Raw genomic sequence first — 16,242 nt, forward strand, 5'->3', positions numbered from 1 at the left:
GTGCTTTGGGGGTTGAAGTTGGTTTTTGTTTCCTAATTTTGGAATGAAACTTAATCAAAGCTTTTAAAAAGTTGTGTAGCACTAGGTTATGAAGAGTCAAATGTTACCTAGGGAGCCACTAACGATTTATGAGCAAGGGAATGATGTGATCAAGAAAATTCACCTGGCAAGAGTATATATAATGAATTAGAGGCAAGAGAGGCTGAAGATGTACAGAACAATTAGAACGTTCTCATAGCAGCAGCTCAGTTAGAAGCTAATAAAGAACTTAACTGTGATAGCAATAATATGTGGATAAAGAAGAGGAGAGGGACCTGGGCTAGAGCCTTGGGACAAACATGCCTGGAAGGCGGGGGGCGTGGTCATGGGGGGGGTCTACTACACTGTGTCAGTCAGCACATCTTACACTTTGAAAATCCGAATGGCTGGAAACTCATAGACATTTCTCTTCTCCAACTTCTTTGAGCATTTTCTTATTTGATATGTATAATATGGAGACTCAAAATCATCTTTTTTCCCCCCATGAGATTTGTATTATTTCCTTTATTAAATGGAAAACATCTTAGGATGTGAAAACATAGAGAACACTTACCGAGTGAACTCCAAAAGTTATTCACTCATTCGGCACAGTTGATAGCACTGGATATGTGGATGCTGTTTTCTTCATTAATTCCTTGAAGGACTAGCCCAGTCCCTGACCCCTCCAAGTTATCATCTGGTGCAGGGGATGGGCCTCTAAGGACACCCCAGTGTGGTGAGCGCGCTGAGAGGCTTACAGGAGCCCTTACCCAGTACCAGCTGGGAAGGTGCAGCCCTGAGGAAACAGGAGCCGTGGGCCAGCTAAGGGGACAGGAGGGGCCTCCGGATAGAAGAAAAAGCACCGGCAGGGTGGGAAGTAGCAGGGTGCATCTGAGTCACAGAAAGGCAGCCATTGATGGCAGGAGCTCAAGGTGAGGGGGAGTAGGAGACAGACAAAGGCAAACCAGTGAGCTGAGCAAATCGAGCCTCAGAGACCTGCCAGCCATGGACTCAACCTGGTCCTCAGGACAATGAGAACCAGAGGCTGGTAAGCAAAAGAGGATCATGGTCTGTTACTCTTTTTAAAAAAAATAAAAGATCACTTTGGCAGAAAGCACAGAGAAACAAGGGGAGGGTGCCCTTTGGTCCAGGTTGCGCGTCAGGCTGGGAGCTGCCCAGGGGCCGAGCGGAGCGCATCCCAGGTGGACGGTCCTCCTCCCGCTGAGCAAGGCCTGGGCCGCTGGCTGGCCTCAAGCACTCCCCCCATAGGCTGAGTAAAACCCAGGGTGATGGGCCGGGATGCTAGGGGTCTGAAGGAAAAAGGGGATAAGAACACGAAGGGGCGCAGCCGGCGGGGCTCGGGGTCGAGCGTGGACCGGAGAACCAGGAGCTCGCCCTTGGATTCCGTCACCGCGCATGCCCCATGCGGCTGTCCCCAGCAGGGGGCGCGCGGGAGGCAGCCGGTCAGTGACTCTCCTCATGGATGTTTCTCTCTCTCTCCCTCTCCCTGAAAGCAATAAAAAGATATTTTTAAAATAATAAAAATATATGGTACTTTAAAAAAAAAAAAGAATATGGATGAGATGGGAGTGAGGCAAAGGCCAGTTTTTCCTCTCCGCGCCTCAGATTCTTTATAAAGCAGGGCGTTCACGGAACTTACCTCAGAGTTGCTGTGAGGACATAATTCCTACGCAGTTCTTAGTATCTGGCACAAAGTGAACGCTCCAAGAAAAGTGTTAACGTTTGTGTTTGTTCTTCCTGAAAGTCAGGTGGGACCCCGAGAGCGCGGATAGGTATCCCCACTGTCCGAGCGCCCCAGAGAAGGCGCGAGAACCCCGGGGCCAGCAGGTGTCAGGACTGCCAAAAGGCCACAGGTGACCAAGTCTTACGTGCGAGTTTGGGCCGAAGTTGCTAGTGTGTGTGTGTTGCTGTTCCTGTGATTTAAATCTTAAAACAGAACCCTCAGCTGAGGGGAGGGAGCCGCCCACCGCCCTCCCGCGAGACCTCGGTGGTTCGCCAGGTCTCCCGCAGGGCCCCGAGATCTCGCCGCCCGCCAGCGGGGGCGGAGCCTAGCGAGCCGAGGGCGGGCCGGCGTGGCGGAGGGGCGGGGCCCGCAGCGCAGCCCGAGGCCCCGCCCCCAGCGGAAGTGCCGCTGGGCCCTCCCAGCCCTCCCAGGCCGGTTACCCCAGCCTTTCTACCGGCCAGTTCTCCCCAGCGCAATTCGGCTCCTAGACCAAGATCGGCCAAGATCCCAACACCCGGTCCGAAGAAGAGGCTCGGGATCTGCGTATCCGACTGTCTCCGGTGGTGCTTTCTGCCCCTCCCACTCCCCCGCCCTCCCTGCCTCCCGTTCCCCTGTCACTGGCGCGGCCGCAGGCGCCGCCGGGGACTGCACAGGTAAAGGCGGCTACTGTGGGCGCAGGTGTGGGTGCCTCCCGGCTGGACCTGCGGGGGAGACAGGCTGGCCGCCCGTGCCCGGCTCTTTTCCGAAGCTACTGTATTGACAGTGGAGCTGGGGGAGGGCGGACCCAGACCCCAGGAGCGCTGCGACGCACTGGAGAGGTAGAGGGGCGGGAGTGAAGCCCCACGCAGCTTGGGGGCCGGATCAGTCGTGACCCCGCGTCTTGCGCAGGCTCCGCTGTGCGGGAGAGGTAGTGAGCAGTTGGGTGGGGGCGGGTCCCGGCCGCGGCGCGGGAGGGTTATCCCCCAGCCCACTCCCTGCGGTGACTCGGGTCTGACAGTCGCCCCGCCCGGGCGCGCACCACCTCAGGTTTGCAGAATGAAAATCAATAAAAATCAATGCAACGGCAAAAAACACGAAACATGTTGGATTGTTATTATGTGCGTTTGTTAAATTCTTTTTATTTTACTTTTTTGCTTCTTTCTTGGAAAAGGTGGCTTTGGCTTGGATCAGGGCCTGGGAGAGGGACACTGAGTGTCCCCTGGTCTCCCGGCAGGAGTCCAGGGCCCGTCCTCGACGCCAAGCCCCGAAAACTTCCCCGAGCGGCCGTGCTAGGTCCAGCGCGAGTGGGGAGCTCCGGGTGCGCCCAGCTTCCGGATAAGGCCTTCCTCGGCGCCTCACTGTCCTCACTTTAGGGAGATGCGCCCCCGTCCAGCCGCATTTCTCCGGTTCACCACCCCCACACCCCGGGGGCCGTGCCTCCTCCCCTCCCCCGAGCTCTCCCCGGTGCTTTAAATAATGATATTTGCATGCAGGGAGCGATTCATAAATATGTCAGGGCCGGTGAAATATAGGCAACATTTCAAACTTTCTATTTAAAAAACATGAATTATGGCCGCGGAAAATGTGTTCCCATTTAAAGGCGATACGAAGTATTTGGTGTCTCGTCCCTGGGCCCATCCATCACGCAGACAATAAAGAGAGTTTTTCGCCCTGACACCCGCGATTTATGGGCGCCCTTCTCTGCCCTCATCACTCACCCGCCGCGGCAGGCCCGGCGACAGGCCCCGCGGAGAGATGGGCGGCCGCACCCCGCTGCCCGCGCCCCCCCCCCCGCGCTCCCTAGCCAGCCCCCCCTCCCCAGGCTGCCGCTCCCAAGGGGAAGGTCTCGCTCCGAGGAGTCGGGAGGTAGGTGGTGATGGTCGGGGCAGCCCGTCGGAGCGGGAACCTCTCCGGTCCTTTCACCTGGGACCGAGCCTGCCTTCGGGCTGGGGCTGAGCCGGGAGAGGGACGGCCCTTGGGGCGCGCTCCGCGTCCCAGCCTCACCCGCCGACTGGCGGGGTGTCGCGCGGGGAAGTTTGCAGTGCGCGCAGCGGGAGGTTATTTACGCACGGCTTCGAGGTGAGGGGAGAGGTCTGCGCAGGGGGCTCCCCAAGTGGATTTCTGATCATTCCGCCCCGGGGTGGGGGGGGGGAGGCTGACTGGTCGCTAGCTTCCTTGCACCCCACTGGGCCAACACATCTGGGCAAAGCTCTTTCTGCAACTTTTACAAAGCCACCTCCTCCCTGGCGCAGTCCCCACAAACACATCCTAGACGTCCGCGGCACGTTGGAAACTGTTTTTACAGAGGACTTGGCGAGAAATAAGGAAGGGGAGGCACCTTCCGCAGCGCTTCGCCCCGGGCCGCGCTCGGCTGCCCCTCGCGCCCTTTGCCTACCCCCCCCCCCCCCCGCACACGCTTTTTCGCGCGGTCCTCCCAAAGCCTCCACCTGGTCTCTGCTGCAAACTTTCGTGGAAGAAAGTTCGCGCTTCATCTGCAGCTGAATTTGCTTTCAGTTTTCGCCGGGGGCGGACTCGGCCCGGTGGGTTCCCGAAGCATCGGCGGAGTGGGGGCTGCCAGGCGCTTCGGGGCAGCGAGGGGCCGCTCCACCCAAGGGCGCTGATAGTCCAGCCGCCCTCGGAGGCCGGACCTGCCCCCTCGCGAACACGAGGGTCCACTTTGTGTCCCGTTCTGGGCCGATTCGTCCGAGTACACGAGAACCAGGAGCCATTTCCTGCCCGTTGCCTGCGAGCTGGATTTCTTCGGGTAGAAACAGTGCAAACCGCAGCCAGAGAAATCCCGTCGATTCTAAAAATGACAAGGTTGAATTTATTAGATCAAGATTCATGTGTCGTGCAGGGAGATGAAAATTATACAAACAGCTCCACGTCCTGCGAGAACGGAAGATCGCTTCTGGCTCAAGGGCATGTAACATAACATCTGAATATTTAGATCTATAGAGGGATATAAAATATTATTAAATTCTCGGTGTGTGCACATATAGTTAAGTTGGAAAAATTCTACAGCAAGTGTCTTTTTATAGGTCCTGCTTGGGTGTAATCTGGGCTCGAGACAGCACTTATGTCCAAATAACCAACCAGCCCAATATTTCCTATAGCCCTATATTTCCAGAGTGAGCTCCACATCATTGAGGGGTGCGGTATGTGTGCCTCTTTAAATATCTGCGGCGTGGCAGAGGGGAAATAAATACATTTAAGAAAAACAGGCGCCCAGGTAACTGAGCCATTGCATCCCTACAACAATTATAGATATAGAAATAAATATTCCTACCAGGTTAGCTGTGGGAAAATGCGCACAAATTGGGGGGCTTTCGGAAACCCGGGGGAGGGGGGCACGAGTCCTGCATCTCCAGACGCCCAGCACCCTGAGGTGGGCTCTATTCGATAACCGCGGCCTCAGACTCTGATATGACTGCTGGGAGAAGCTGGGCCCGGACCACCAGCACTGCCTGCCTCGAGGGGTGGGTGTGGAGGTTTCCCCGGATATATGCGCAGCGAGGAAACGTTCCTGCGGCTCCAAACCCGACATTTAGGATAGGAGGGCCTGTACCCCACTCCCCCCACACACTCCCACCTCCCACAGCCCTTCCCCCTCAAACACTTAAACTACCTCTCAATCCTGCTTCCACCAGGTTAGGGCAGTGGCCTTCTGGGCCTATCAATTTTGAGCAAGAGCTGGAAAAGTGCAGGTGGTGCTTGGTTCCGAGACGTCCCAGAGCACGAAGCCCGAGACCACCTGAAAAAAGGCCGTAAGTTCATGCCCATGCGCTTGTGGAGGCCACCCCCGCCCTGGAGCGTCAGTTTGAGGCCACAGAAGCAGTTGTCAGAGTGTATTTACTTCTGAAACATTAGGCACCCCTTTACATACTCAGTGCTGGGGACCAGATGCCCACTAGGTCTCTGAGTATTTGCAACGCCCAGGCAACGCCACCAGTGATGTCCGAGACGTTGCAGCAGTGAAATTCCAAGACCAAATACTAATTCCAGAATAGGGAGCCTGCAACTGTCCACCAACAGTGAGATCACCGCCTTGGTCTCTCCCTTTTTTTTTTTTTTTTTTTTTGTCTCTCACCCCTCCGAATGCACCCAATCCTCAAACAGGCATAGAGTTTTGGGAAGCCCCTACTTGGGGAATAAAATTAGGCAGGACTTTGTCATGAGTTCCTGGGAATTGCGCACACTCATGAGGCAGCCCTGGCGCAGAGAAATAACCCGGGCCCTGAGAATGCCCTGCTTCTGAGAGTGTGACTGTGCCTAAGTAGTATATGCCGTATACCGAGAGGAGGGAGAGAAAACAGGAAATATTCCTTGGCAAGAAGGTAGGGCGAAAGGAAGGGACCGGCGAATAGAAGAAAAAGGTTGGGGAGAAAGAAAGAAGTGGGAGAGGAAACAAAAAAGAGAAGCTGTACAGGGGGGTTGGCGAGCGCCAGGGGAGGCCGGCAGAGAAGAGCGCAGGCCGAGGTGAGGCTCCTGGAACAGGCCCGGCTTTGGCTCCGGCAAGGTGGGCGCCTTCAAGGCCTTTCCTAGAAGAGGAAGGGCCACCTGAAACCGTGTCCTGCCAGCCCCGGGAGCCGGACCCCGCTCCCCGTCGGGAGGGTCAGGTCTGGGTCTGGCGGCCTCCAAGCGCTCTTTTCTCTTCCCCCGCCTAGGGGGCCACAAGGCGGGGCGCCACCGGGGTGGGACGGCCCCCAGGGGCGAGCGCCAGTCCGGGACTGTTTGGGCGCTCTGGGCCAGGCTTTCCAGCTCGCCGGGTCTGACCTGTCAGGCGGATTATCTTCGAGGGAGATTAATAGGGGAGGCGGGCTGCAATAATAATCGTTTTGTTTGATGTGACAACTCTGATAGGCGTTGATTTACTTACAAACTGATAGGCTTTTAATTGAGCGCCTCCGCCGAGCCCGAGATGAAAGGGAAGCGGCGGTGAAAGGCGGCCCGCCTGCCCTCCGGCCTCAATACTGATTAGCCATCTCGACAGTGGATAGTTCAAGGCATTTTCAAACTTTTTTGCCTCAACTCTCTCTCCTTCTTTCTCCTCCCACCCCCTCCTCAAATATCTGCCAAGCCCACTCCTTTTTTAGAGACGACAAATCATTTCCATTGTGTGCAAATAAAATCCACAGGACATCCACGCCAACCACCGCTGGGGGTTGGAGGCATTAGGCCGAGCGCGGGGTAATTAATAACCCTCCACCCCCACGGCCCGCAAGGCCTTCGGGGATTTGGCCTCCCTGGCGAGAAGCGCCTGCTCGGATGCTGGAGCCTCGGGAAAGCCCGGGGCGAGCAGGCCTCCGGGCGCCCCCGTGCGCTCGGACCCTCGGAGTTGGGTTTTGGGGAAGAGCGAGTGCGCGCGGACCGCGACCCTCACGCGCGCAGCACGGCGCCAGCCTGTTCCGCAGGACCCAGGGGCCACTCTCTGGTTACCCCACGCTTTGGGCGCTGGGGCTTCCGCACCCAATTCCAGAAGAGGGAAAGAACTGAGTCTGGAGCCAGGGGTGAGGGGGTGGGAGCACTCCAGCAGTCACCTCCAGCGACGGCCACCGCCCCCAGCATTCGGTGTCCGGGCCTCGCGGGGAGGCCGCGGCTCCACGCGGCCCACCCCAGGGCTCGCAGAGTTGGGAGCTCCACAGTTAATCCGGGCCGATACCTCGACAGCCGCGCAGTGACGCAGACACTCACACACCCGCAGGATACAAGCGGCTTCCCAAACACCGCTCTACAGAGACAGTTTAGGGACTACCTGGGACTTGCTCCGCAAAGACGATCAGGACAGCCTTGGCGACCTTGCCTGTGGCCTCGCCACCGTCTCCCCAACTCACCTTCCTCAGTTGTCGCACAGGCACTCCAAACCCCCTTGAACGCCAAGTGTGTTCTTACACCTACCCACGCGCACGCAAACACACACCAGCAAACAGCAGCCCCAAATCCACACCGCCTCACTCGCCTCTTCTCCAAATGATCTTTAGTCAAGTTACCATCTCATGAAGTTTACCAACCTGAAGCACCAAGGGATAAGATTAAAACGTAGAAAATGAACGCCTACAAGAAAACTCTAAAACTCACCCCGGAAAGTTCTCGGTACCTGTGCGGAGTGGGAGACAAGAGACAAAAAATGGGGGAGACGGGAATGGGATGGTTAAAGAGCAGAGGGCCAGCACGCCGAGGGCAGGTCCGAAGTCCGACCCCGGCACTTACGAAGGGCGCTGCGCCCGGGAGCGCGGGTGGAAACCGGTGTCCAGGCCCGGCCTTCGCTCCCGCGCGGGTACCGACTGGCTCACGGCTCCCAGCGCTCCCTGCCCCGCCATTTATCAAAAGGATTGACAACAAAAGAAGAGTCGGGGCGGAAAAGTGGGGGAGGGGAGACTCGAAGTCTTCCAAGTCCTTCCGAGGGAGGGGATGTGTCCGCCTCTCGCCTCCCTTCCAATTTCTGTGACTTTCTGAAGGTGACCCCAGAGCTCGCTCCGGACGCTAGCAAAGCCCTGACAGCTCACACAGCGGCGCAGGCATACACACACTTGTGCGCCCAGAACCGGGTACTCGGAGACACGCACAGCGCCTCCCCTCTTCCTTCCAAACAGCCCGAGTGACGGTGCAAATCGAGGGGAACGCGGCAGTCCCGCTCCGCTTCCCTGGAAAAGCCCGTGTTCCCACAGGCAGCCGCCCCCTCCCTCCCTCCTTCGCTCCTTCGCTCTGCTCTCCCGGCGCAGGTCCGTCCCAGCTACGCGTCCCAGTAAATTCGAGCGAGCCGACCGGAGAAACGCCTGCTGCCAAGCCGGCTGGGATGGCGCACAGCGCGGTAGGATTGGGGAAGGGGCCCTGAGCGAGCCTGAGACGTGTCTCCCCCCTACACCCACGGCCAGGCCTCTTCTTTGCAGTCCTAGCCATGATCCTAGGGGGGGTCCGAGAATTGAGGGGGATACCCCACCGTTGACCTCCAGGACTCAAGGTTACGTTGGTGATGTGGCTCTTGGGAAAACGCCTCGGAGTTTGGGGTCAGGACGCTACGGAGGGGGTGGAGGGGTTCGCGGCAGGCTAACGGCCTGGCACCCGCACACTACTTGCCCCAGAGGGAATATCCCAGGGGAGACAAAACCTCCCACGCTAGGTATCGCCGCCGCCCGTCTAGGGTACCGGAGGCCGCTCCGAGCTCCGCGGCCCCAACGGACCGAAGTCCCCAAAGGTGGAAGGGTGCATCTCCGTCTCCGCCACCGAGAGGGGTGAGGCGCGCACCCCAGGCCTCCCACCCCTCTCGGCGCCCCGGCCGCACCTGCGCACTTTACTCTCATTTTCCCGACGCCGAGCGTCTCTCTCACTCTTTTTGCTTAGAGCCCCCCCCCCCATCCCCGGAGGCTGCTCCTCTCGCCTCCTCCCCCGGTTTCCCCTCCATCTCTTCCTTCCTCTCCGTCTCTCTCTCTCTCTCTTTTCTCCCTTCAAGTCGCACCCGCCTTGTAATCAGCAACAAAAGCTGACATAAATCACGGGCGGATTGACAAGAGCTGACAAATAACTGATTGATTGCGGTCGAGGAACATTGACAATTGATGGAGGGGTGGAGATGCCCAAAGAACTTTGCGGAGGGGGCGGGGAGCGGGTAGGAGCCGAGAGGGTAGCAGGGGGAGAGTAAGGGGGGGGCTGAGTGTGAAACAGAGGAAGCACGTGACCCGCGCTCCCGCCCCAATCTGCGAGTCCCCGGGCGTCACGTGGCCGCGCAGGGCGGGGAGCCCCGCGCGGTGCTCGCGGCAGAACCGCCACCGCCGCGCACCTAGCTTCTGGTTTCTCCGCCACCAAATCTCGGGAAACCCAATCGGGCGGGCGGGCGGGCTTCCTCCAGCACCCCCCCCCCCCCCCCCCCCGCCTTACCCTGGCGGCCGCGCCGCGGGAGATCTCAGTTACTGGGGAGGAGAGAACATTGGGTGTTCGAGCCCCCCGCGCGCCCCTGGAGTTGGCAGTCCGGCTGTTGCCCCGGGTCCTGCCGGTGCTCCATTCGAGCACCACCTCGGTCTGTTCCTCACACACCCTCCTGCAAGAGAAGGTTTCGGTTTATGTTCGAGCTGGGAAAAGGGAAGCTCGACAAGGAGGGGGGGAAAAGAGGGAGGCGGCAGATAGCAAACGTAGAATAAAACTCCAGCTCCCCCACGAATCGAAATCCAGGGAGGGGACAAGCCGCGGGGGTGGGGGTGAGCGGCGAGCAGGGAGCTGCCCATTAAAACCAGCGCTGAGAGTCCTGGCGGCGGCGGCGGCGGCGCGGGACGCGTCACATCCCCTTGACCCTCCAATCACCTCGGGCTCCCATTTGATTGGAAGGCGGCAAAGGCTTTAATCTCCCCCTCGGTGCAGCTGCTTTTGAAGTGAGTTTCCTCGCCAGAGCCCCGGCTGGACAGGCGGCGGCTCACACCGCAGAGAGCAGCGCCAGCGCCGGGCCGCGGGAGCGCAGCGCCGGGGCACAGCCCGAGGCGGGGACGGCGAGCCGCCCCACAGCCCCGCAGTCGGGCCGGCTCCTCCCGGGCGGCCCAGGCTCCGCTGCGGGCCACCCAGGATTATTCACTTCTGGCTCCAGGCGCCGAGAAGGCGCGCGGGGCGCCGGTGGCCGCTGCGCCAGCTCCTCCTCCTGCCGCTGCCGCTCCCGCTCCCCGGGCGAGCGCGCAGCCCGGAGCCCGCCCCGCGCCTCCTGGAGCCCTCCCCCCGCTGCTCCCATGCGCGCGGGTGGGTCATGAGCACAGCGCCCTCGCTTTCTGCCCTAAGAAGCAGTAAGCACAGCGGCGGCGGCGGCGGCGGCGCGGACCCTGCCTGGACCAGCGCGCTCTCTGGGAATAGCTCCGGCCCCGGCCCCGGCTCGTCCCCGGCCGGCAGCACCAAGCCTTTTGTGCACGCCGTGCCCCCTTCTGACCCTCTCCGCCAGGCTAACCGACTGCCCATCAAGGTGCTGAAAATGCTGACCGCACGGACTGGCCACATTTTGCACCCCGAGTACCTGCAGCCCCTGCCTTCCACTCCCGTCAGCCCCATCGAGGTAAGGACCCGCTCCCTGGATCCTGCTGGGACGGGACCACCACCCCGTCTTTCGCTTCACTGAATTTCTTTCTCTTGGGATCTGAGGGTGGAAGTTGGTGGGTGAGGGGTCGGAGTGATTCAGCTCCGGGACGCGGGGAGAGGACAGTGCTCCCGCACCTCAACACTAGGGCAGAAAGGGGGGAAGGAGGTGCACCGGGGTGTGAATGTTAGGGGCAAGGCAACCAAAACTTGTTCCTCCCTGTGGTATAAAAGCCCCGACCACGACCCAGGCCCACTCACTTTCTGCCCAGAAGACAGACGGGAGCGCGAAATGCGGTTCCAAAGTCGCAGTCCTCGGGCTCCCCAGAAGCTGGTATTTGCACACAGCCTCTCAGGCGCAAACCTTCCGAGCCCTTACTCTGCAGAATTAGGGATGGGGTGGGGGTGTACCGTTCTGCGTCTAGGAGTCAGAAACCAAAACATTTTGTGAGTTTTTTAAAAATCCAGTTTAGCGCTTAGCGAGGACAAGAAAGATCCTGTTTGGTTTTTTTTTGGGGGGGGGGGCACTGTTTGGTACCTTTCCCAAGGACGAGTCTGGGTGTGTGCGTAGGGGGTGCCGCCTAGAATGCGCCTCGGGGCTGGGAGGACCCCGGGCGGTTTCGGAGGGGCGTTTGAATCCTAGAAGCCGGGGTTCTAAAGGATTTCCCCTTCTTTCTTTTTGTGCCCCCCCCCCCCACGTCTGGCCGCGCAGCTTGATGCCAAGAAGAGCCCGCTGGCGCTGTTGGCGCAAACATGCTCGCAGATCGGGAAGCCCGACCCCTCGCCCTCCTCCAAACTCTCCTCGGTCGCCTCCAACGGGGGCGGCGCGGGCGGTGCCGGCGGCGGCGCCGGGAGTGACAAGGACGGGAAGTCGGGGCCCCTCAAGCTGAGTGACATCGGCGTGGAGGACAAGTCGAGTTTCAAGCCGTACTCCAAACCCGGCTCGGATAAGAAGGAGCCTGGCGGCGGCGGCGGCGGAGGCGGCGGCGGGGGCGGCGGCGGCGGCGGGGGGGTTTCCGCGGAGAAGTCCGGATTCCGAGTCCCGAGCGCCACCTGCCAGCCGTTCACGCCCAGGACAGGCAGCCCCAGCTCCAGCGCCTCGGCCTGCTCCCCGGGAGGCATGCTGCCCTCGGCCGGGGGCGGCCCGGAGGGCAAGGACGACAAGAAGGACCCCGACGCGGGGGGCGGCGGTGGCGGCGGCAAGGGCTCCGGGGGCGCCTCGGCCGAAGGGGCGCCCACCGGGCTGGCACACGGCCGGATTAGCTGCGGCGGCGGGATGAATGTGGACGTGAACCAGCACCCAGATGGGGGCCCCGGGGGCAAGGCTCTGGGCTCGGACTGTGGCGGCTCGTCGGGCTCCAGCTCCGGCTCGGGCCCCAGCGCACCCACCTCCTCCTCGGTGCTGGGCTCTGGGCTGGTGGCGCCGGTATCGCCCTACAAGCCGGGCCAGACAGTGTTCCCCCTGCCTCCCGCGGGCATGACCTACCCGGGGAGCCTGGCGGGGGCCTACGCCGGCTACCCGCCCCAGTTCCTGCCGCACGGCGTGGCGCTCGACCCCACCAAGCCGGGCAGCCTGGTGGGGGCGCAGCTGGCGGCGGCCGCGGCGGGCTCTCTGGGCTGCAGTAAGCCGGCGGGCTCGAGCCCCCTGGCCGGGGCGTCGCCGCCTTCCGTGATGACGGCCAGTTTGTGCCGGGACCCGTACTGCCTCAGCTACCACTGCGCCAGCCACCTGGCGGGGGCTGCGGCCGCCAGCGCGTCGTGCGCCCACGATCCGGCCGCAGCCGCGGCGGCGCTCAAGTCCGGATACCCGCTGGTGTACCCCACGCACCCGCTGCACGGCGTGCACTCGTCGCTAACGGCTGCGGCCGCTGCCGGGGCCACACCGCCGTCCCTGGCCGGCCACCCCCTCTACCCTTACGGCTTCATGCTCCCTAACGACCCACTCCCCCACATCTGCAACTGGGTGTCGGCGAACGGGCCGTGCGACAAGCGCTTCGCCACGTCCGAAGAGCTGCTGAGCCACTTGCGGACCCATACGGCCTTCCCCGGGACAGACAAACTGCTGTCGGGCTACCCCAGCTCGTCCTCTCTGGCCAGTGCCGCAGCGGCCGCCATGGCCTGCCACATGCACATCCCCACGTCGGGCGCTCCGGGGAGCCCCGGGACGCTGGCGCTGCGCAGCCCCCACCACGCGCTGGGACTCAGCAGCCGCTACCACCCCTACTCCAAGAGCCCGCTCCCCACACCCGGCGCTCCCGTGCCGGTGCCGGCCGCCACCGGACCCTACTACTCCCCCTACGCCCTCTACGGACAGAGACTGACCACGGCCTCGGCGCTGGGGTATCAGTGAGCGAGGTTCGAGAGGGCCCGCGAGGGAAAGAAAGGAGCTGGGGGAGGGGAGGAGCCGAGGGAGGGGCGGGCACTGGGAGAAGCTACTGTCACCGGTGAGTGGGGATGACCCGGGCCAGGAAAGGAAAAAATATATATACCGTATCTATCTACCCGAAACAGCGACCGAGACCCGGTGGGAAACTCCCCTTTCCCCCACCTCACCTCCCCACCTAAACTTTATAAAAGTTGAAAAAAAATATCATTTGACTTTTTATAGATAAAGAAGGAAAAAGTAATTGAGAAAGTGTTCATCTAAGGACTGCATCGGTGGACACCGGTATTTATTTATGTTAGCTCCAAGCGGACCCGCGGTTCTAAAGTGCATTATTTAGTTTGAGTTCCGTAGATAAAAAGAAAGAGGGGGGATTTAAAAATGGAAAACAAACCCTCCCGTCCCTTGTAGATTATAAATAAATACAAAACCGCCACAGAACTAGAGGTCTTCTCTTTAATGTTACTTTAAAATTGATACAATTGTATTGTACGTTCTTATTTAATGTCTGATGGAAACACAATTTACATGCATGTTTGTTACAAAAAATGAAAAACAGAAACAAAACAAGTCACAATTTGTCAGCTCTGATTTCAAATTGCAATTATTTTTAGGTGTATACCATCGCAAGAGAATGGGTATTTTTTTGTATGTATTCTGGAAGAAAACAACAAAAAAAAAAAAAAAAAAAGGAAAAACAATTCTATTCCAAAACCTCATCTGCCTTATTTTGTTCTTTAAAAGGAACACTTAACTATTTTTAATTTTTAAGTAAACCCGCTGAGAAGGGGACAAGTAAGGTTTACGTCATGTACTAAAATAATAGACAATGTATCGCTTTAAAGATTAAAATTCCGTATATTTGATGTATTAAAAGGTTTTACTTATTATTATTATCTTTTTTATTTTTTGGTTAAAGAGAAAGAAGAGCGAGGCAGCCGCAGTGGGCTCCCGGGGCCTCACGCCCACTCCTTCCCAGGACCGTGGCCGCATTTCCGATTGTTTTGCTGTGATTTTCAGGACAAGGCAAAGGCTTCGGAAGCGCTGGCCAGTAGTGGGTTTGTCTTAGGGAAACTATGTTTCAAGAGGGGATTTCACAATTTGAAAAGATATTATCTTTAGTTATCGCTCATTTCGTTTTTTATTTTTCTCCCAGCAGCCTGTTTATTAAAAGCGAAAGAAAAATGATTTTTTTAAATGTCCTCTTGAGATTTTTAGGAGTTTGGGTTTCGGTTTGAGCCGAGAGCTGCGCAGGCCCGGACTCGCCCGGCGGGGCTCGGCCCAGGGGAGGCGCCGCGGCCTGCTGTGGCTCCCTTTGCTTTCCAAGCATCCCTGCTCCGGCCGGGCCGCCGGGATCGCCTGCGCGACGGGGGACGCTTGGGAGCCTGTTTCCCAGGGCCAGGGCGAGCGCGCCGGAACCCCCTTCTCTCTCAGGGGAAAGTGAGTTTGCTCTCCTTTTCTGACTGCCAAGCGCCAGAGGTAGCCGCCAGCCGACCTCCTCCAGCACCCCGCTTCCACTCACCCTCCCACAGCCCCTCCTCGGGCTCCTGCTCCTCTCTGGAGTCGGCACCCGCGACTAGCCGGCGCCGCGGCTGCTTTTCCGCGTCCCGATTTCTCCGCAGCCGGCGGGCGCTCTATCCCAGTCGGTGCCGCAGCGCAGCGCGCGGGGGCAGCGGGCCCGGAAGCCCCTTCAAATTCGACCCCGCGAGGGTCCTGGCGGGCCTTCTCCGCCTGGCTGGGGCGACCAGGTGGGCGCCGAGTGCGGTTCTGAGCTGCGAGCTGCACTCCCCAAAGCCGCGGTGGGACCCTCTGTGCCCGCGCGGGTCCCCGCCGTGCGCACCGCTCCCTTCTCCCCAATCTGAGCGACGGGTCTGAGCTGCCTGAAGCGACAGTGGAACCACGCAGAGAAGAGCCCTAATCTTGGGGGGGGGGGGGGGCGGTTCGGGTCATGCCCCCCTTCCTGCTAGCACACACACACGCACATACTCCAGGCCTGGGCGTGACTCTCTGGTCCCCTGGCTGTTTGGACGCTCACCCTCCGGGGCCGAGGGTGCTCTGGGCCCGGAGCGCGCCTTTTCTGGGAACCCGGGACCGCGGAGTCGCGCCGCTGAGCGGAGCGCGCACGCCGAACTCCCCTCTCCCTAGGGTCAGGCGGTTCTGGGTCCCCCCAGCCACCGGCCTTCCTCGGCGCCAAACTCCCCCTGAAGCCTCGGGAGGCTCCCTGCCGCGCGAGGGTCTCGGTCTCCGGCCTCGGTCAGGCGACCGCGCCGCTCCCGAGGCCCTTCGCTCGGGGGTTGGTGACTTTGAGATTTCCCTTCCTCGCGGCTGCGGGGCCGTTCCCCCGGTTGCACGCAAAGCAGCCCGGGCGACCTCACGCAGCGGGGCGCTGCCAGGCCCCCGCCTGGGAAGACTAGTGGAGACTCCGGCTCAGGCGCCGCTCCCCAGAGGAGGGCAGCCTCCAGCGCTTCCGACGCTCGTGCCCGGACTCCCCGGCTCCGGAAACAGCGCTGGCGCCGCAGGAGGACCCTGGCCGGCGGTGTCCGGGGACGCCGCAGCGCTGCTCCGACTCTGGTCCGGCTAAGAGAGGCTGGGCTGGGCCTGGCTGGGCCTGGATCCTCGAGAACCCCGGCCTTACCCAGGCTCTCAGACGGGCACCACCCCTCCTGCGAAGTGCGAGGGGGGGACGTTCGAGGAGATAGCGCGGCCCGAATCGCCACCAACTGGTGCCCCCGGCTTGGGACGTGAAAGCCAGGCCCTTGCTCACCCCTCACCAGCACCAGCCACCCGCCTCTGGCCACTCCGCTCCACAAGCTTCGCCCTCCTTCCCCTCGCGTCTTCAAACTGGGGGTCCTGGGGGCCACCGCGCCTCGCCCGCTCCTACCCGCTTGGGCGTCGATGGACCTAGAAATTACCCAGCCCTACAATTTCAGGTCTGGGACCAACAGGGAGACCAGCTGGGGCACGTCTGTGCCTTTGTGCCCACTCTTGGTATTTTATTAACAAAAATCAAAACCAAAACGCCTTGAAATTTTAACGAGACCTCCTTCTCGCAGGAACTGCTCAGAGGCAGCAA

At 60.2% G+C, this 16,242-nt stretch overlaps 1 protein-coding gene and 1 pseudogene across 2 annotated transcripts; one reads left to right on the top strand and one right to left on the bottom strand.

The window, feature by feature from the left end:
* Positions 1-4,132: 4,132 nt before the first annotated feature.
* Positions 4,133-10,451, bottom strand: LOC148091505 (uncharacterized; annotated as a pseudogene).
* Positions 10,268-14,354, top strand: ZNF503 (zinc finger protein 503). Of its 2 annotated transcripts, XM_087824303.1 has the most exons (3): positions 10,268-10,766; positions 11,499-13,141; positions 14,089-14,354. In XM_087824303.1, exons 1-2 carry the CDS (start codon positions 10,467-10,469, stop codon positions 13,134-13,136), a joined length of 1,938 nt encoding a protein of 645 aa, XP_087680429.1. In that variant the 5' UTR covers positions 10,268-10,466; the 3' UTR covers positions 13,137-13,141; positions 14,089-14,354. The 2 variants fall into 2 exon arrangements, with proteins under 2 accessions (XP_087680429.1, XP_087680428.1); XM_087824302.1 differs by lacking the exon at positions 14,089-14,354 and having other exon boundaries at positions 11,499-14,045.
* Positions 14,355-16,242: the final 1,888 nt, after the last annotated feature.

The sequence above is a fragment of the Miniopterus natalensis genome, chromosome 14 (assembly GCF_054644295.1).
Source record: "Miniopterus natalensis isolate mMinNat1 chromosome 14, mMinNat1.hap1, whole genome shotgun sequence".
NCBI classification, from domain to species: domain Eukaryota; kingdom Metazoa; phylum Chordata; class Mammalia; order Chiroptera; family Miniopteridae; genus Miniopterus; species Miniopterus natalensis.

What these genes read in the sequence shown, in the direction of transcription:
- ZNF503 (XM_087824303.1), top strand. Translation starts at nt 10,467, where the DNA reads ATGAGCACAGCGCCCTCGCTTTCTGCCCTAAGAAGCAGTAAGCACAGC. An exon ending in CTCCCGTCAGCCCCATCGAG is followed by an intron (nt 10,767 to 11,498) that starts GTAAGGACCCGC and finishes CTGGCCGCGCAG; the next exon opens with CTTGATGCCAAGAAGAGCCC.